At 46.3% G+C, this 19,355-nt stretch overlaps 6 protein-coding genes across 6 annotated transcripts; 4 read left to right on the top strand and 2 right to left on the bottom strand.

Moving 5' to 3' along the window:
- Nucleotides 1-305: 305 nt before the first annotated feature.
- Nucleotides 306-3,101, top strand: PADG_07224 (uncharacterized protein; the record flags this gene model as incomplete). The annotated part of the gene is made up of 3 exons (XM_010764172.1): nt 306-578; nt 684-2,355; nt 2,419-3,101. 3 exons carry the CDS (start codon nt 306-308, stop codon nt 3,099-3,101), a joined length of 2,628 nt encoding a protein of 875 aa, XP_010762474.1.
- Nucleotides 3,102-4,297: 1,196 nt separating this feature from the next.
- PADG_07225 (uncharacterized protein) lies at nt 4,298-5,132 on the top strand (the record flags this gene model as incomplete). The annotated part of the gene is made up of 3 exons (XM_010764278.1): nt 4,298-4,504; nt 4,597-4,922; nt 5,015-5,132. 3 exons carry the CDS (start codon nt 4,298-4,300, stop codon nt 5,130-5,132), a joined length of 651 nt encoding a protein of 216 aa, XP_010762580.1.
- Nucleotides 5,133-5,667: 535 nt separating this feature from the next.
- PADG_07226 (uncharacterized protein) lies at nt 5,668-6,478 on the bottom strand (the record flags this gene model as incomplete). The annotated part of the gene is made up of 3 exons (XM_010764279.1): nt 5,668-5,811; nt 6,212-6,298; nt 6,356-6,478. 3 exons carry the CDS (start codon nt 6,476-6,478, stop codon nt 5,668-5,670), a joined length of 354 nt encoding a protein of 117 aa, XP_010762581.1.
- A 504-nt stretch (nt 6,479-6,982) lies between these two features.
- PADG_07227 (uncharacterized protein) lies at nt 6,983-8,072 on the top strand (the record flags this gene model as incomplete). The annotated part of the gene is made up of 2 exons (XM_010764173.1): nt 6,983-7,349; nt 7,438-8,072. The coding sequence occupies 2 exons, from the start codon at nt 6,983-6,985 to the stop codon at nt 8,070-8,072; spliced, it is 1,002 nt and encodes a 333-aa protein (XP_010762475.1).
- Nucleotides 8,073-10,244: 2,172 nt separating this feature from the next.
- On the top strand, nt 10,245-10,688 carry PADG_07228 (uncharacterized protein; the record flags this gene model as incomplete). Its single annotated transcript, XM_010764174.1, has 2 exons — nt 10,245-10,495; nt 10,565-10,688. 2 exons carry the CDS (start codon nt 10,245-10,247, stop codon nt 10,686-10,688), a joined length of 375 nt encoding a protein of 124 aa, XP_010762476.1.
- Nucleotides 10,689-12,251: 1,563 nt separating this feature from the next.
- On the bottom strand, nt 12,252-15,682 carry PADG_07229 (uncharacterized protein; the record flags this gene model as incomplete). Its single annotated transcript, XM_010764280.1, has 4 exons — nt 12,252-12,379; nt 12,457-14,050; nt 14,088-15,354; nt 15,492-15,682. The coding sequence occupies 4 exons, from the start codon at nt 15,680-15,682 to the stop codon at nt 12,252-12,254; spliced, it is 3,180 nt and encodes a 1,059-aa protein (XP_010762582.1).
- Between the last annotated feature and the right edge of the window lie 3,673 nt (nt 15,683-19,355).

Raw genomic sequence — 19,355 nt, forward strand, 5'->3', positions numbered from 1 at the left:
CGATTCGGTACAGCCTCCTGTCTCGCGCCTCTCTATCATCGTCCAATATATTGCGCACGGCTAGTATGCCAATGATCAACCTCTCGTTTGCTTCCAATTCTACGTAGGTACGAGTTATTTCCGAATGACATGGGACAGGCAATTTGGTTGTTGACATCCAGATTTAGAAATATAATACGGATTCCGCAAACCAGCCTTCGCTTAACACCCTACCCTCGTTGCCCCAGCAAACGCCAATCACTTATTAGACGTTTCAATTTTATCCTTCGAAAGCGCGGCTATCGTCGTGCATAATACAGTTCCCCATGTCGTTCTCGCGAAATAATATTGGCCCTCCTAATGGCTCGTCATTGCCGCAATCCCATGTGGGATCATTTAACGCCTCCCAAAATGTGGCTTCTACCCCTGCTGCGACTCCCCCACCTAGAACTTCCCAGCAATCAAACATGTCGATGAGTTTCCCAAGTAACGGGGTGTCGCGCAACTCCGTACAAAGAGCGAGTTTTAGCGGATATGATGATAGCAATGGATATGGCCAGGTGGTTTCTTTTGAAGAGTTCAAGCCGCAAATATATACTGTTCGTATTCTTCCTTTACTCTTGAACTGAAGATTTGTTTTGAAAAATAGTGCTATTCCATGATTTCGACTGAAACCTGAAACTAAACGTATGTCTGGTATATAGGCTGTTTATTCCAATGTATCGGTATATGAGATGGAAGTAAATGGAGTTGCAGTCATGCGTCGTCGTTCGGACTCTTGGCTGAATGCGACTCAAATTTTGAAGGTGGCTGGCGTTATGAAAGCCAGGAGAACGAAGACTTTAGAAAAAGAAGTGGCTGCTGGTGAGCACGAGAAGGTGCAAGGCGGCTATGGAAAATATCAAGGGACGTGGGTCAACTACGAGAGGGGTGTAGAACTCTGTCGCCACTACCATGTTCTCGAACTCCTGCGGCCCCTCCTTGAGTATGACATGGGCCAGGACGGTGTTGGCCCCGCGGGCAGAGGAGCAATTCAAACCCCCACTAAGGAGCAGGCCATGGCGGCGCAAAGAAAACGGCTTTACCGCACAATGGATGGCCAAGGAATGAGCCAGACACCCCAGGGGACTTATTTCCAGAACATTTCCCGCACAGCTGCCAGTGCTGTAAATGCGATAAACAAGGCTCGGTTTGATTCTCCCCTGGGAAAGGGATCAGATGGCCGGCGTCCAAGCATTAAGGCTCCTTCCCAGATGGGCAGCCAGGAGTCTCAAATTCGGTCCGCAAGTCAACAAAGCATGCAAAGCATCGCATCAGACAGTGGGTTTGGTAGCAACATGCAAAATAGCCAGCCAACAGGTCTTCTGGATCATGGCGATGAGCCATTGGAACCTCCTAGAAAACGTATTCGCTCGTCACCCGCTCAGTCACGACCGTTCCAGTCCGAAAGCGCAATGCTACCCAACAGCTCGATGATTGAACCCACGCCTACGGAACCGAGTAATTCATTTTATCAAGTGTATCCCGAACCTACAGTGCCAGGCGGCCCACTACGGGGTCTTCATCACCTTCCTGCCGCCACGACGCCAGACAGGTACCAGAAAATGAAACTTATTATGACATTATTCCTGGATAAACGCGCCAAGGATTTTTCTAAACATCCTGCTTTCAACCTATCTGTTGAGGATTTGGAAATACCCTTGGACAAGTACTTCAATTCTGCTTTGCATTGGGCTGCTATGCTCGCGCGAATGCCTCTCGTACATGCTCTCATTGACAAAGGTGTTAACATTTTCCGTTTGAATGCGGCGGGTGAGACCGCACTACAGAAAGCGGTAGGGACCCGGAACAACCTTGATTACCGCAGTTTCTCCAAGCTACTTCAGGTATTATATCCTACCATAGAGATAGTCGACTACCATGGCCGTACTGTACTTCATCACATCGCCATGATGGCTGCGACCGGCGGCGGCGGGCATGTAGCCGCAAAACATTACCTTGAATCCCTCCTCGAGTTTATTGTTCGTTATGGCGGAACAGCTGGCAGCTCACAGGCTCCTAATAATGCTCCCAATGGTTCTAATTGCCAACAAAAGTTTGAGGTTATAGGCCTTGGAAAGTTTATGTCTGAAATGGTGAACATCCAAGATGACCAGGGTGATACAGTGCTGAACCTAGCTGGTCGTGCGCGAACTGTTCTGGTCCCGCAATTGCTCGAGGTGGGCGCAAACCCGCATATACCGAACCACACGGGGCTCCGTCCTGCAGATTATGGAGTTGGTGTTGATATGGTCAATGGTGGGCTCCCGGGTCAGAATGGAGAATCAGAATCATTCACCAGTCGGCTTTCCAGAACTCGAAGAGAGTTACTAGACCGTTCGTATCTCCTGGTTTGCGTATAACCACATTAACTATATAATTTTGCTGACTGATAAGCAGTAACCATCTCCCAGGTCTCGTCTCTCATTGAACAGTCGTTTGGAAGCATGGACAATGAGCTTTCGGCCGGTTTAGGCAAGAAACAGGAAGAATTCGAACAGTGGCACAACAAAATCCGCGAAAGTGCCAAGGCAAGGCAGATTGAACAAAAGCAGCTAGATGATATGAAACGCAGATCCAAAGATCGCGTCGGACTTAATAGGCAAATAAAGAACCTAGAGCGCTCAATGGAAGAGCTTTCTAACCTCCTGGAGACCCTTCAAGATGACCAGTTCAGTCGAGAGATCTTAGATGCTAGGAATGCCGACAGCACACCCGGGTTCGACATATCTCAGTTTAAACCGCTTTTCCCCGAAGATTTTGACGCATCAGTGGGTTTCTCAGATAAACAAACTGCGTTCCTCGAGTCTCTTCCTTCTATTGGAACGCTGACGTCCCGACTTGAGTGTTATCGCGACTTCAATAATGAAATACACAGAGAAGTGGATAGTTTGAAATCAAAAAATGTGGTTCTGGGTGAGAATTATCGACGAATGGTCATGGCTTGCACTGGCTGGTCTGAGGAGCAGGTGGACGAAGCAGCGGGTGGTTTGACGGAGTGCATCAAGGACTTAAACGCGAACCCTCTTCCGGAGGATGTTGCGATCGAGATTTTGATGAAAGACCGCGGTCAGGACTGGTAATTAATTTTATGACATGGAAAGCGTTTAGTTTATTTAGTGGCCCTGTTGGAGTTTTTGTAGTCCTATCTCTATTCTTGTTACCTTCCCCCCCAGGCGTCTCCTTTCATTTCCGTCTCTTTTTTTTAATTTAATGTTTACATACTTTGTACAGCTGTACAGCTTGTGTTCCTACATCTGCTTGCTCTGAGTTTATCGGGTCATATCATCTGTGGAAACCATTGTTCGGGCACCCTGTAGCTTCATCCAGAAGCGTTATGCAATAATCTCTTTCTGTTTTTCCAAGCAAGGTTATTTCCGGGTTCTTTAAGTCTCAAAGGAAGCTGCATAGAGCGTGTGGACTTTTCATATTTCGTTTACTTGAATCTAACCAGCCTTTGATTTCCTTTCAGAATACCTGATTCTCTTTCCTTCTCACTACTTTAGTTTAGCTCATAATTCACTACAGCTTTTCAACTTCATTGATCTATATTACAAGAGATTTAAACATTTTAAAATATATTGATTTCAATTTTATTACAAGTTTATTTCATTTTTTAAAAACTAATCAAAGTCTTGTCAAAGTTTTTATGCGCAAGTTATCATTTACTTCACTAATAAACATCAGTTCAAGCAACTATATTTACTTCAGACATCATGATGACAGTACGTACTGACTAGCATAAACGTCAGTTAACCTAGTGTAAAGTCAGAGTCTTCAGATTCTGACAGAGCTCTCTTTTGAACTCTCACAGGATGGTTCCATCCAGGATAAGATTAATGTGATATTGATATGAATGTCAGCAGCTGGATTTCCGGTTGTTTTGGAGGGGGGCGGCATGGCGGCTCCACACGGATCGCATCCACTCCAAGTCCCCCCGGTGGCTTGGGGAGTTCAACTATCCCCTTCCCTAGCCGATGTTTCAGCGGTGGCTAAACCCCGCACGCTCCCTGCCAACCTTGATGCAATGACCCGTGGACAAAATTAGTTATTTTTACGGCAGGTATCAAGAGCAGAACCGCGCCACGGGATCAGGCGGCAGTCAGGATCATTTCGACGTCAACAACATCAACGGATGTCGGTTGCTTGGCTGCATGGTTGCGCGGTTGTTATATAATTCGTCAGGCCCGTTCCCGGTTACTCGTTGATTCTGTCGATTAACTATCCTTCGTGTCTCTATTCTGCCATACCAAAACAAGATAAACAAGACATAAACACAATGTCAAACTACTACGGCGGAGGCCCTCCTCCTCCTGATCAGTACAACTCTGGTCCGCAAGGTGGACACCCTGGATATTACGGGCAACCCCAACCACAGGGCGACTATCCCTCTCAAGGTTATCCGCCTCAAAACTATCCACCGGGAGATCAGTATGGGCAGGCTCCGTATGGGCAGCAGGGATACTATCCACCCCAACAGCAGCAGGTATGTACAGTGCAACAAATGTTCAGTTTCACTCTTGGTTCACACCAACATAACGGAGCCGATCCTTTAACAACATCTTTTTTCTCCTTAAGCAACCCCCGTATGGCTCTTCGTCTCCAGCCCCTTCCGGACAGGGATATGACAACTGTGCCCCATCCTTCGGTGCATACCCCTCTGAAAAAGCTGGCGGAGAGAATGCCAACTACTATGGAAACCAAGCACCACCAACATCTGGCACACCCGGCGGACCCGGTGGGCACGGCGGACCAGGAGGGGAAAAAGGGTTAGCTTCAACCCTCCTCGGGGGTGCTGCTGGGGGGTTTGTAGGCCATAAGCTTCAAGGTGGTATGTTGGGAACTCTGGGGGGTGCTGTTGTTGGTGCTGTGGGCGCAAACGCTGCATCCCATGCAGTTAAAAAGTAAGTCCTAAATTTCCACTCCTTGTTATATCTCTTCGACCTCTGCGAGGGTTGACCATATATATATCGTTCTCACAATTTTCTCTGCATAGGCATAAGAAGAAGGACAAGGAGAAGCACGGAAAGAAGAAGAAGGATAAGAAGTACAAGAAGGGCAAGAAGGGCGGCAGTTCGAGCTCTTCAAGCAGCAGCAGCAGTGATAGCGACTAGATAGGGCGTGTTGGTCCCAGGCCCTATCATTTGCAAATCCGATCCTTTGTTTTTCTTCTCTTCTGTTTTCTGTTTCTTCTGTTTGCCTCCAGACGTCTGGACTATGGGGGGTTCTGTTCTTACCTGCGTCTGCTCCGGGAGTATATAAATTATTACCCATGTCTCCGAGCTGTGGATGAATGTTGTATAAAAACTTCCGTGAAAAGCTTGGCTGCCTGGTTGGTTGAATCTTCTGGCCCACCTGAATCATCACAAAAACATTTGCTTTAACTACCAATATGCAACTCAGCTTGGCTCGAGTCATCGCAACCAATTGTTGATCCCAGCCCCAGCCCAGCCCAGCCCAGCCCAGCCACTTCTCTCAGCTATTTATTCGCAATGCCTGGGACAGCGGTCGGTTGAGAGTCGTCATGTGACAGTATGTGTACGCGTCCATATGGATGCGATGGTCATTAGTTACCGATGATCTGCCAGAGAAATTTTTATCCAGCAACAGCTGCCCATGACATGAATCTGCTTCGACAACCGGTTCAGGTTAAATTTCAAACATCCGGCCCTGGAATTCATCGTCCACGTGTCGGGAGGGCCCGGAAGGCCAAATCTCCCTGGCAGTGGATAGGTTCAAATACTTGTTCCACACGGCTACACTTGCTGCTGTTCGATCACTGATCAGGGATGCCTAAGATTCAGAGATTAGTTATCAAACCTCTGTTATCAGGCACAGCCTCATTCCGCGCATAGGTATTTGTTAGCTGTACCACCCAAGCATCCATAGATGCGTTTTATCTCCTGGTGGCGGCTGCGCTAGGCTCAATAGATGTGCTCTGCATCACTCCAATTGGCGGCAGCGGATTTCATCGCATTCTTTTCTTTTTCTTTCATCCAATGTTCTGTTTGGAACGGGGTTCAAGCTTATCTTTGTTCCTCCACGTTGTTGAGGTTGAGAAATTATTCTCAATACTACGAAAGGATCCACCCATTGCTTAAAAACAGAAATAATAGACAGACCAAAACTATCACCGTTCTCCTCGCAATATGTATCCACGATCATCATCTAGATCTCAACTCTCATGTTCTACTTCTGTTCCCTTCCCTTCCTTTCCTCTCCTCCGTTGTGGATCTCTTCTCTTGGCCCCAAATATCCCGGACTGTGGAAGTTCTTGGCCCTGAATCCAAGCTCAGCCAAGGGCCGGCCTGACCCAACAAACGGAGGGAATCCTCACCTGAGAACCAGCCCCTGAACTCCGCTGAATTACTGATGAGATGACTGCTGCTATTATTACTCCAATACTAACCACTACTGTTTCCAGTTCTTCGATAGCCATTTTCGCGTCATTATCAGTCATGATGAGGATTCCCCTGGCAGCGCAAAACCTTCATTTGCTGGATAAGATGTTGGACCATTATTGCTCAGCTCTTGGCATGCGATCCCCCCCCCTCCCCCAGTGCAGATCATTTCAGCCCACCAGATGTTTGTTCGAGGAGCTTGAGAATCGACACTTATTTCCTAACTGGTCTAGTCCTTACGTGGCTGCAAATCCTGCCCCCTATCTTGAACATGTGCTGAAGTCAAATTGGTTTGTGCGTTTCTGGGACAAGAAACTCTGGTTCCCCCGAGGATCGATATTGGAATTCTGCCTTGTTTCCTCCGTATCTCTGCTGACATACTCGGGTTGGAAACTGGATTTGTAACTTACACGGATGCGTGTGTGGCGTTCTGAAAGAAGTTGATGCATGCCCGTTGCAATCGGAGCCCAAAAACTTCCATTTTCCCCGAGATCTACATATCCGATTGTCGAGGGTGCATGCTACGATCTTGAATATAAGCAGAGCCCTTGCCCAACGTCAGAATGAGGGTCAACTACAGCCACCGAAGTCTCCCTCAACTTTCAGGCATGATGGATTCCAAGGAGCGCAGTGTTAAATTTTCCCCCACCATCCTCCGACTCTCCCAGGCACAAGAAGAACGTGATTTGTCCCGGCTTAGGAAGGGTGAACATGACCTGCCCCATCTTTCACGCAGTTCTTCCTTCACTCTAGTTGACCTGGAAAGCTGTATCTCTGAGCTTCCGTGGCATTCGAAACTAGTTTACCATCTCAAGGAGGATGTCGACCCCGCGTGGAGTGACATGCTCCTGCTAGCTTGCTCGTTCGTCAGCGGGGTGATTGACAGTGTGGCTTTTAATGCGTGGGGAAGTTTCGCCAATATGCAAACAGGTGCCTATTAATACCTTCTATCCATCCAGAGCAGGCTTCTTTTACAAGAAGAGAAGAAATATATCATCATATACTAACATACATACAGGAAACACTGTCTTTATCGCCCTAGGCGTCTCTGGCCAACCCGTCCACCCCCCTTTCCGTTGGGCCAAAGCTCTCATGGCCTTAATATCCTTCGTCACCGGCATCCTCTTCTTCTCTCACGGCTCCCGCCTTCTAAAACCCCTCCGTCGCTCAACCCTCATCACTTCTTTCACCATCCAAACTCTCGCCATCCTTACAGCTGCCGTCCTCGCTCAAAGTGGAGTCGTCAAACGCATGCCAGGTCTCCTCACGGATCCCATTGAATGGATGCAACTGCTCCCGCTATCCTTACTCGCCTTCCAAGCTGGCGGACAGATCGTTACATCCCGCTTCGTTAACGTGGATGAAATCCCTACCGTCGTGCTCACGACGGTCTTGTGCGATTTACTCATTGATCCACGGCTGTTTGACGGGGGTGTCGGATGGCATGTCCATCCAGTCAGGAATCGTCGCATTGGCACGTTTCTTGCTTTGTTTATCGGCGCGATGATTTCCGGGTTCATATCTAAGAAGGCTGGGGTGGCTAGTTCGTTGTGGTTGGCCACTGGAATCAAGGCAGCTGTTACGATTTGCTGGGCCCTTTGGAAAGGGAAAGGATGTGATGATAAAATGAAGGACGGCGCAACGCATGTTTGATTTCTGAATTTTGCATTTCTGATTGGACACTCTAGCTGGCTAGATTTTGGGGTGTGTTTTCTTGGTTGAAATTGGCATACTGCAAGTGCCACAAGGCGTTTCGAATTTTAAGAGGGGTTTATTATAGATCGCTGGTTATTTATTTATTTATTTATTTATTTATTATATTTTATATTTTATATATATATATTAAGAAAGACAGGACGATCTATCTTGGGTAGATGCGTTGAGACGCTGCGGTAACTATCTGATAAATATAGTAACACGTATACTTTTTAACTTTGTATTTATACTCCTTGATTGGGAGCTTTCAGAGAACCTAAAACCTACCCCCGGTAATTCCATCCCTCGCAATGTAGCTCTGCTACTGGTACGGGGACTGCTGTCCATTTCACAGCTATATTTACTAAAGAGTCAGGTAAAGAGAAATCACAAGAGGACTGAGTTGAGATGTTGAAGTGGACTCCTTTGGATATAACCACAGAGATACACCGCAGCGCAAGCTTGGCTGCTTGCTGTTTTCCAACCAGAGAAAAACAAGTTACAGCATAACAGCAAAATACTATTTCCGATAATTCTCGTATTCTTCAGTGGAGACAGCCATCATTTTCCATACCGCAGCAGGCAAGTCCAAAACCGAGAGGCCACAGGGAACCTTCCCGTGCCCAGTTAACGACTTTGTCGATGCGTGCTCCCACTACTGAGCGAGGTGTGAAGGCGAGGAAGATACATAAATACCAAAGCAAGATACAGTGCCATGGCTCAATATGTGCATAGTGTCATTTCCAAATGTAGGGAATAGAATTGGGACTTGGAAAAGGAAACGCTGTTTTGTACATAAAATGGCCCAAAGCACCATAATAGTAACAACCAGCCAAGTGTCCGCTCAGCACTTGGGGAAAGCCCTGCAAACGTTCGTCAGTCATATGGAGCCCAACAAGAACCGCGTATATCTGTAAAATATTGCCAATATGGAACGAAATTAACACAGCGGAAACAATGCTTGCTACCTTTGGCTTTTGGCAAGAATTGCCTTGCAGACAGAATCTTCAAACCCAGCAGACCAGCAGCCATAGCCAGGGTGGAGGAGACCCGGGAATTGTGATTCAATCTTCTCCTCACTTCCTACCTGACGGAAAACTAACACAAAAAAAATAATTATTTGAATGAGAAAACATCACTCAAAGATTTTCCCACCTAGAGCAGGCTTGAAAACATGGGTTCTCGTTGGCATCGGCGCCGTTGTGGGGAAATGGCAAGGTATCATATGTATTTAATACAGCGGAAAAAGGGATGATTAGGGGCCAATTACACTTACTTCAGTGACAAAATAATTTTCTTTACGATATAGTTACATAACTTCGTGAGATGGATAGACATAAAAAAAAAAAAAAGGCATGCATGATTCCATTTCTTCACAACCTTGGCTGTAGAATTCTCAGTACTGTTTATACGAAATGCACCGTCGTCTTAGCGCTACCACTACCACCCATGGCGTATATCCCTACATGTTGCTTGCCAGCGCTTCAATCCATATAGCCTATTTCAGGAGGAGAAAATTGAAAGGGCTTGGAAACATGGAAGAAAGGTACAGAGGGAAAGTAGTGAAAGAATTTATGTAGGAATGGGAGAAGCCAGAAGAGGTAGGTAATGAAAGAATATGGGAAATAATAAGAAGCAGGAGAGAGAGAAAGATCTTTACCCTCCTAAAGAGCTAAATTCCGTCGTGATCGGATAGAATTTCTCGTCACAGATATCTTGTAGCTTCTCTGTCGGTTGCCAGAATAGGATTTTCGATAACGCATATCGGATAGAGAGTTAGACCATTTCTCTGATAGCAAATCCAACAACGCGTTCTTGACTTGCTTTTAGACGACATATTGGAGCTGGAAGGGAGCCTTGACGTAGGTATCTATGCAAAGATTTGCTCCCTCAGTCCATCGTTGATGTAGAATAAAAACAAATGACCTCTGGGAGGAAGACATCTCCGAGGTTAGTGCTTCGTTGTCAGTTCAGGTGCTGAACCCCCGTTCCACCCACCATGTAATTCTGATTTCTCAGCAAATTCAGCCCAGATCCTATAATTTCCAGAGATGCCGTCAACACACCCAGAAGGGTTTGATAAATTGTGTAATCTAATGTCAGCTATCAACTGGTTCTGCACAGGTGATAATGTGGGCTGGAAGTTTGAGCTCCGCTGTGACAACTTCAAATGGAGAGATATCTACCTCCGAAACCACGGGTGTGCTCCGTGACGATGAACAACAAATGTTGACTCATATAGGATCTGCAACCTCCAACTCCGTACTTTGTAGGGTAGTAATCCGTCTCGGCCAAAATAAGGTTCGGCTGAGGAAAGCAGTAACGGCGTCACATTGTTTCATGGAGGTTCAGTCAACACACTGTACAGACAGTCCAATTGAGTACGTTATCAGAAATGGAAACGTTTTGTGCCCGGTTTTTTTTTTTTTTTTTTAAGTATTACACGATAGTTTCCACGTCAGCAAGGCTCGTGGAGGATCTGCAGATGGGAACGGGATCGTTCCAAATATCCTCTGTGGCTACGGCAAAAGCACATCGGTCATCCCGCTGCTGCATTTTGCGGCTGCTGGATGAGAGGCGATGAATTTTCCTAGCTAACCTAGCGGTGACGGCGGAGGAGTAACAACGGTTTTTGGTTACACCATGGTATAAAGGTCGATGGATTGCAGAAGCCCAACAACTTCTGGACTATTTCATCAGGCAGATACAGCTTCCCCACCAAAATTGCATACGTCTTTAGACATCCAGACGATTCTGGAGCTCTGAGGATGCTAATCTGCCTTGCTCTTTTCAGAAGACTGCTTTATGACCGACCACTTTCAGAAAAAGATCTTCAGGCTACCAGCTGCAGCTGTCCCTGCGTCAAGCTGTGACGTGGCTGGGGGTTGTTTTCCAGATTCACCACTGCGGCAAGAGAAGGAGGAATATTGCCACTGTAATCACTCTCCATTTCGACTTGTCCAGGGCATTCATTCCAGCATATCCACATCAGAGGAAGAAGGAATTGAACTGTATACGGAACAATTAAGATCTTGACTAGGTGAGAAGACCGCGTATTTTCGGTCGGACCTTTCGTCACGTGGCCTGTTTTCCACCATTGGGATTTATTAAGCCATCAACATAACCCAGAAATTTGCAAAAGGCTGCTAACTATGAGAACGACTTGAAGTTATAGAGCCAAGGGGAGGGACACTGGGAGGTTAAGTCAGTTGGTTAATTGCTCCGTCTCCTGTGAAGATGGTGCGCACACCACGAGCTTCTTCTCCTGTCGCCATGATGCGGAGCCATTTCGATTCCTTGAGGGTTAGGTAGAGCACATCAATCCACAGTTGTAGTTAAACGAGGGAAGGACAGTGGGGATGGTATAGAGTTAGGGGTTTGGAGTCGGTATAGTTTCCTTGTTACAACCCGAACCAGTAAGCCGTCAGGTCGCAATGCAGTTCTATACCAACCACATACGCATACATCCATTGCACATGGGTGACAGGTTTGGAGGTCGCAGCGATGACAGATTACTAAGTTAGGCCTTCAAAGAGAAAACTTCTACCTTTTTTTTAAGTCTAATTTTACGTTTTTCAGCCCTGTAATACATACGGTATCAAAACACTTACGGGAAGTCTTGACTGCAATGCAGACAGACAGGTGAGAAAAATATACAAGTCAATTGAATCCATTATATTAACAAGAAAAAAGTAATAAGAAAATAAGAGGAAAAGGAGAAGAAAGATGAGTTATATCTTTATAACTTTGCTTCCCGCTTAACCACCGAGCGCGAAGACATCATCACCCAATGAATGGAAACAAAAGATCAAGAAAAGAAAAAGACTAGAGATGAAAAAAAAAAAAAAAAGTTAAAAAGCGACATTATATCACACTGGGTGACAGAACAAAAGATTTCGTAACATCCAACCAACGCCCAGGCAAAACCATACACCAAAGGAATCAAGGAAGAGTTTTTAGTGACTATCAACAGAACATGAAGAACGCAAGGTGGAATCTATGGCAGGAAACGAAGAGAGAAAGCAAGGGTGGGAACAAGCCACTGCAGAAGGGTCAAGATCTAGTCTATATGGAAAGAGAAGGAAAAAAAAAAAAAGAGGGAAGGAGATCTATCCCTGTTGGTAGAGGTTTTTTTTTTTACATATCCTCTTCATCCGAAAAGACCTCCTCACCCTTCTTCCGTCGAGCCATGCGGTCCTTACGTTTCTTCCGGAGTTCGGATGAAGTGAGCTTCTTGGTTTTCTTCGAGGATTCGATTTTGTTACCTGGAGCAGAGAAAAGAAAAATGTTACTGGACTGGTATAAATCATGCTAGAGAGAAGTGGGGTGCCATAATACATACCCATTGCATCGAACTTATCCTCAGTGTCATCCTTCTCCGTCAAACGAGGTCCCGTGCCTTGTCCCTGAACCCAGTTGTGTCCAGATGGCGTCATGATGCCGATTCCTTGTTCGTTGGGTCGCATGGACCAAACTTCCTGTGTAAGGCCTTCGGTAAATTCGCTGGAGTGTGTGATGATAATCACACCACCCTCGAAAGACTTAAGTGCCTTGGACAGAGCACCCAGAGAATCGCGATCGAGATAGTTGGTCGGCTCGTCAAGTACGATCAAGTGAGGCCGTTGCCAAGAGCAAGCGGCGAGCACGACTTTAACACGCTGACCACCGGAGAGACCACGCATGCGCGAGTGGGAGACCAGCTCGGCATCAAGGCCAAAGTAGGAGCAGTGCTGTTCGATCTCCTTGCGAACCAGAGGGCGGAATTGACCGCTGGCGAGAGCCTCCTTTTGATCAACTTCAGCGACAAGCTTGGCGTGGGAGGCGAGGATCTCATTCCGTGGGATCCATGCGTTGTCAGATGTCATCATCGGAATCCACTTCTCGTTCTTCATACCAACGTTCTCACCGAGGACGAAAGAACATTCGTACTCGTATGAGTTCTTGAATTTGCGGCGGGAGTGGACGCCGATTACGCGACGTTTGCTGCCATCGATGTTGTAAATCTTGTCCATGGCCTTTTCATCTTCGTCAGTGACGATCTTGTTGGCGCGGTCCATGGTCTCACGGTCTTCGCCGGTCTGGAAACGCCATTGGATGTACTCGGATGGAGTTTTGTCCAGGTGGTTATCGATGTGAGCAAACGCATGCTGTTTGATGTAGGCAATGCGGATATTCTCGTGCTGGTAGACCTCACCGGAAGTGGGGATGAGTTCACCAGTCAGGACGTTGACGAGAGTGGACTTTCCGGCACCGTTGGGACCAATAACAGCGATACGGGAGCCGAGCGAGCATTGGAAGCTGATGTCTGCGATCTGGGGTCTTGAGGTTCCAGGGTATTGGAAGCTCATGTTGCTGACACGGACAATGGCTTTGGCCTTGGTCTTGACACCTTCGAGGAAACCGGGCTCTGGGAACTTGAATTCCATCTCTGACGCCTCGAGATCGAAGTAAGAGCGAGCAGAGGGACAGCGCTTGGCGAACTCGGACAGGTTACCGCGATATCTGCGGAGTTTGAAACGCTCATAGTGGATGACATGCTGAATGACGTTATTCAAGAACTTGCTGTCGTGGGACACGATGATGGACGTGCAAGGAGAGTTGATGAGGTACTGCTCGAGCCAGGCAACGTTTTTGACGTCGAGATGGTTGGTTGGTTCGTCGAGCAAGAGAATATCTGGCTCTTCGAAGACGGCACGGGCAAGAGCAAGTTTCATTTTCCAGCCACCAGAGAGAGAGGTTATCGGACTCTCGAACTGCTCCTTGAGAAAACCGAACTCAATCAGACGCTCCTCGATAGCCTCCTGGGAAATCTTCACACCAACATCGGCCAATTTCTTCTGGGTCCAGCCAATGACGGTCTGCTCTGTATCAGCAGCGTCAAGGTCATGCTCGACGAAGACAGTCTTGACCTCATCCTTCTTGGGGAAGCCCTCGACCTGCTCGTTGTTGATAGCACGCATGAGAGTGGATTACCAGAACGTTGGGGCCGAGGAGACCGTATCGTTGACCACGCTTGAGGCGCAGGTGAGTCTGGTTGAGAAGGATCTTAGCACCGTAGGCCAAGTTGAAGGTACAGTTGCAAAGATCCTCTCCTTCCTCTTCATCTGGCTCAACCTCAGACTCCTCTGCAGCACCGGGAGAGGCACGCTTGCGGAGAGATTCGGCGATGGGTCTGGCATCGGCCTCGCCTACAATAGCAGTGATGTAGGGGAGGGTGTTCTCAGTCCAGGATGGGAGGTCAACAACCTTCTCGTCGACGAGTTGACCAGCAATGGCGGCAACGTATTGGATGACAGCTTCGGAATTGACGATCTGGGCTTTGTGCTTTGGCTCGAGGATCTCCTTGAGGATAGCAGAGACTGTTTCGAGATCACTAGCCTTGGAGACCTCAGGGATCTTGCCATCTTTCACATCACCGACGCGGATGAGAGTATCGAGACCTTGTTTGGTCTTCTCACGTGCCTCAGGATCTGCCAAAGTTTCGTAGTTCTTCTCAAGCGCAGGCATGAGCTTGGGCAAGAAAGCAGCAACGATCTGAGGATCCTCGACGAGCTTGCACATGTTGTCGACGATAACTGCTGACTTTCGCTTGATGGCAGTTTCGCGCTCCGCAAGTCCACGGTCGAGCAGAGGAACCATAATAGCCAGGGTGGGTTCGTGGACATCAGTGACGAAGGTGGTAGCACCGAGCAAGTGAACAGTCTCGGGGACGTTCTCGGGTTTGGAGATACATTTGATCAGTTCAGGGATGAAGCGTTCGATATCCTTGTTGACGATCAAGCCGCAGACCTTCTCCATGATGCTGTAAGCGTATTTCTTGACCTCGGGCTTGGTATCCCACATGGATTCCGAGACAACGGGAATGAGATCTGGGACGCGGAAAGCAAGCTGTGCTGGGGCAGTTTCGACGAGGGCCTCAACACACTGAAGACCAGTCATCTTCTCCTGCCATTTTTGAGCTGACAAGATGGAGTTGATGATGGAAGGCAGAGCGGCCTTGACAGAGTTGGGGTTGATGGCCTTGACGAGGGCAACAGCTGCGGCCTGGGCGATCTGCTTCACGGAGACCATCTTGTCACCGACAGCAGCCAAAGTTGGGGCAAGCAGAGTAACGAGGTATGGCTCGACAGCAGGAGAAACTGTGGAGTGTGAGGCGATGGCGAGGATGCCATCGAGAGCCCGCTCACGAGCACCAGCATCTTTCTTGTTGGAGAGTTGTTTCTTCAGGAGTTCAACAGCCCTGAATTTTTTTTTTTTTTTTTAAAAAAGAAAGCAAGTCAGTCAGTCAACTCCAAAAATCTTCTGCTACGCTCCAGTGTAGTTCGTTGGGTTACTAAGATTAAAAGAAAAAAAAAAATAGAGAGAGCAATGACTTACTTGGCTGGGAGAACCTGCTCTTCGACAGGGCCGTTTAGGAGGGTGGCAATGTTGTTAGCGGCAGCTTTAGCTTCATCAGCAGTCTTGGTGATTGAAAGGCTCTTGATGAGCTCTTCGAGGACAGCGATGGATTTGGCGGCCTCTTTGCCGGTAGGGGATGGGATGGATGGAGAAACGTCAACGGCAGGCATTTTGAATGAAATTTTGGATGAAATGGTGGAGAATTTAGGACCCTTCCTTTGTAAGAAGGGGAAAAAAAAAGAAGAATAGCTGAATATGACTGATATGAAGGAGTTATTAAGATATTTTCGTTGAAGAGATTTTTCGCTCAAATTTTATTTGTGTGATGAGAGCGAAAGATCGAAGTTGGGACACACTCAAGAGAAGCGAGCTCCTCGCAAACGCGGAATATGAATGAACAAGATTGAGAAACCGTCTAAAGCTGCAAGACCCTTGCTTTTCGAAAGTCTACCACAAGAAGATGATAAGAACACCCAAAGAGAAGGAAAAGACGGAAAAGAAAAACAAGAGATGAAAAAGGGTTGAGTGGAGATGGAGAGAGAAAGAGAGAGAGAGAGAGAGAAAAAAAAAAAAAAAGAAGAAAACAAACGCAGAAGGGGAAGAAATTCTTGTCTTTATAAAACTCTCAACTTCTTTAATTTTTTTTTTTTTTTTTTTTTTTTTTTTTTTTTCTTTCTCTGGAATGGGGCAGACTCTATACTGAGTCTAAACCCGAAAGGGAAGCGCGGTATGCTTGGTAACTCTGAAACCCAAAATACCGGCTATTCAAGGCCTCTGATTGGGTGGCTGAGGAGGCGGTGTATGGGTATCATTGTTGAAACTATGCAGTCATGACTAATCGTATGCCTGACAGGTAACTTATTGAAAGACAGTAGAGTTCGTACGGAGTAACTCTACGTATTACGGGATAATAAATTACTCTGGAATGATTGGGGATGGATGAATGTCCTGACCAATCAATGTCTTGCTTCCCGTTCTCTGGCGACAAGAAACACTTGTTCTTCCCAACGTATGGCTGGCTCTGACTCAGCTTCAGAGTGTTTAGTTTAGGCTGCATTCAAGACCGCTTTCATGCAAGCACCCAGATATAAAACCATTTCCTGTGAGAATTTGGGCCTGTGTGTGTCCCCTTTGACTACCTCGCAGGCTTACATTACAGGCTTTACAGTCTTGCAGGCTTGAAGCCACCTATTTTTATCCAATCCACAATGTGATACTCTACACCAACCAACTAACTAAAATCACACAATGAATGCTTGATCGTTAGTCAAAAATAAAGATGAAAAGAAAAAAAAAAGAAAAGAAAAAAAAAGATCTACACACCTCTCCATTGTTAAGATACTTCTACAGAATCCTACTGATAACTGACTGATAAGACTCTGAAATGGACTAATTAATTACTTTCAGCCCTTCTCCCATTTTTGAGAGAGAGGTGGGAAGGGGTGGGGGTTTACCCACTTTTTTTTTTTTTTTGTTGGGCGCACAAAAAAATAAGAAAATTAGAAAATGAAAAAGAAAAAGGGAAAAAATAAAAATAAAAATAAAAATAAAAATAAAAATAAAAATAAAAATAAAAATAAAAATAAAAATAAAAATAAAAATAAAAATAAAAATAAAAGAAAAGGAAAACAATAGGGAGAGGAAAACGGGAAGATTAGAAAAAGTCTGCACTCTGATAAGCAACGAGTTAGTTATGTGGCGGTGTTCAAGGCTGTGTATATCTGGCTGGTTCCAGCCAAGTTTGCTGCAAGATCTACAGTCTAAACCTCGAACCAGGGAGGGGCCCAGGAACGGAGTGTATAATAGAACATCCAGGATTCGCTGGCTGGTTCGGGGTAGGTACATACTCACCGCCTTGATGACACAAGGCTCTACCTGGTAATCTGATTCGTAGCCTTTGCTTCTTCCTGTCTCCCAAACCATCCAAGTTCCCGCTTGGGCGCTTGGTTGGCTGCAGATTACAGAGCAGGCTCCAGATTCTCCACCGGATAGGGCCTGATAAGAACAGGGAATAAACAAATCAAGCTCTGGGAGTCGTGAATATCTCTTATTTTCTTTTTTTTATTTTTTTTATTTTTTATTTTTATTTTATTTTTATTTTTATTTTTTTTTTTTCATTTTTCATTTTTTCCTGCTTTGTTATTTTTCTTTTCTATTTTATGTGTTCTTGGGGGCAAAGTTGTGGTGTGAGGGCAGCAGCCAATCAGCATCGTGTAAATCACGGGATCGATAACTAGTGAACTATTTGCCACATTACCTAATCGCCCCAGGGTTCCAGGTTCCGACTGATTCTCGCCCTACCAAAAGCTTTGTCCGGGATTTTGCGGGGCGAGGCTGGCTGTATCAGTTAGTGGCTTGCAGACGCGGGCCGCAAAGGAACAAGCAGCAATTTTTCGTAGGGCAACTCCAATAACGAACGACCTTGTGTGTTTCACACTGCTCTTAATCCCATTCACTTGGGGGGGGGGGGGGGGGGTGGGGTAACTGTTACCATTTTACTATTGTGCTCTGTATTTTATTCTTCCGGGGATGGACATCAAAAATTCTAATGATATTTTCCCATTTCCTGGGTGAAATTGGCTAGCATCTTGCTACAACATTTGGTTTTGCTGTTTTCTGTTTTCGAGTCCCACAGGGGAGGGGGGGGGGGGGGGGGCTTACTTAACTTACGGCCCTTGTTTTTCAAAACGCCCAAATTCGGAACTTATACCCCTTTCTTAGCCGTCTCGGTTTCGTTGCGATTTAATATAATTAATCAATAAATACGTGAATTTGAGATGAACAATCCCGTTCAATAAAATAATAATCTCACTTACAAAAATTACCATCTCGCCAAGCCTCCGCTTAATGAAATGATGATATTTGAATCAAGAGCTTGGAGTAATTATTCTGGTTTCGCCACCTGGTACCCGCGTAAATCTCCTCAACAGATTGTCCAAAACTGCCAGGGGTGGAGAAAGTTGGATCCATCCAACGAAGGGTTCTGGAACTTCTTCGTCCTGCCTTTTGGCACTTCGCTAATTTTAACTAACTAATAGTTAGTTACCAGAAGACACTACAGAAAAAGTTTTCTATAGGGAACGAACGTATATTTTTTTCATTCGAATCTCCACAAAAAATTTCTCCCACGGCAATTTTCCGTCCAAACCTGCAAACTGTATAGATTTGATTTTAAAGTTAGGTACCTACCCTCTCCTTTGTCGGTGAATTGGCACTTCACAAGGATCGGGTGGTTGCCCTCATCGATGGAAGACTGCCCAAGGATCTTTTTCCCCCCAAGATGCAATCCGGCATATCACGTCACTGATAACCACCATCGAAAATCATGGGCGTCGTCGGTACCATTGCCGTTGTAAGAACGAAAAAACGATCTCATGATCATGATTAGCAAGTGGACTTGAGGCTTATCGTCTTCCATGTCTCCACTCTCCTCTAATGACAGCGAGATTGTCGTGGTGATTAAGCTTGGAGCTTTGGGGCTTCTGGTTACAGACCCGCCACCGTCTTACCTTATTTCCGGGCCGCAACGTTCGTTGAAAAGATGACAGACCACTCTTCACTTGGAAAGAAGGTCCTTGTCAAGGATTTTGGTTTCTCGAAGGAGTTTATCCTTCGCTGACCTCCGTCTACTCTTTGCTATCATTCCCTCTCGGCTTTCTCTGGCATGTATTGCAATATATGCTGCTGGCTCTTGATTCAGCGGCAGACCCCAATCCAGCTATGATGGCACCAGTCTCGAGATTTGCATTCCCTCTGAGAGAGCACGGTTGAGGTTGAATGGTATTGTTAGGCTCTTCCACTGAAGAGAAAGATTGACCCCCTGTAGTTCCTCTTGCGATTCTG

The sequence above is a fragment of the Paracoccidioides brasiliensis genome (genome assembly GCF_000150735.1).
Source record: "Paracoccidioides brasiliensis Pb18 unplaced genomic scaffold supercont2.10, whole genome shotgun sequence".
Classification (NCBI taxonomy): domain Eukaryota; kingdom Fungi; phylum Ascomycota; class Eurotiomycetes; order Onygenales; family Ajellomycetaceae; genus Paracoccidioides; species Paracoccidioides brasiliensis.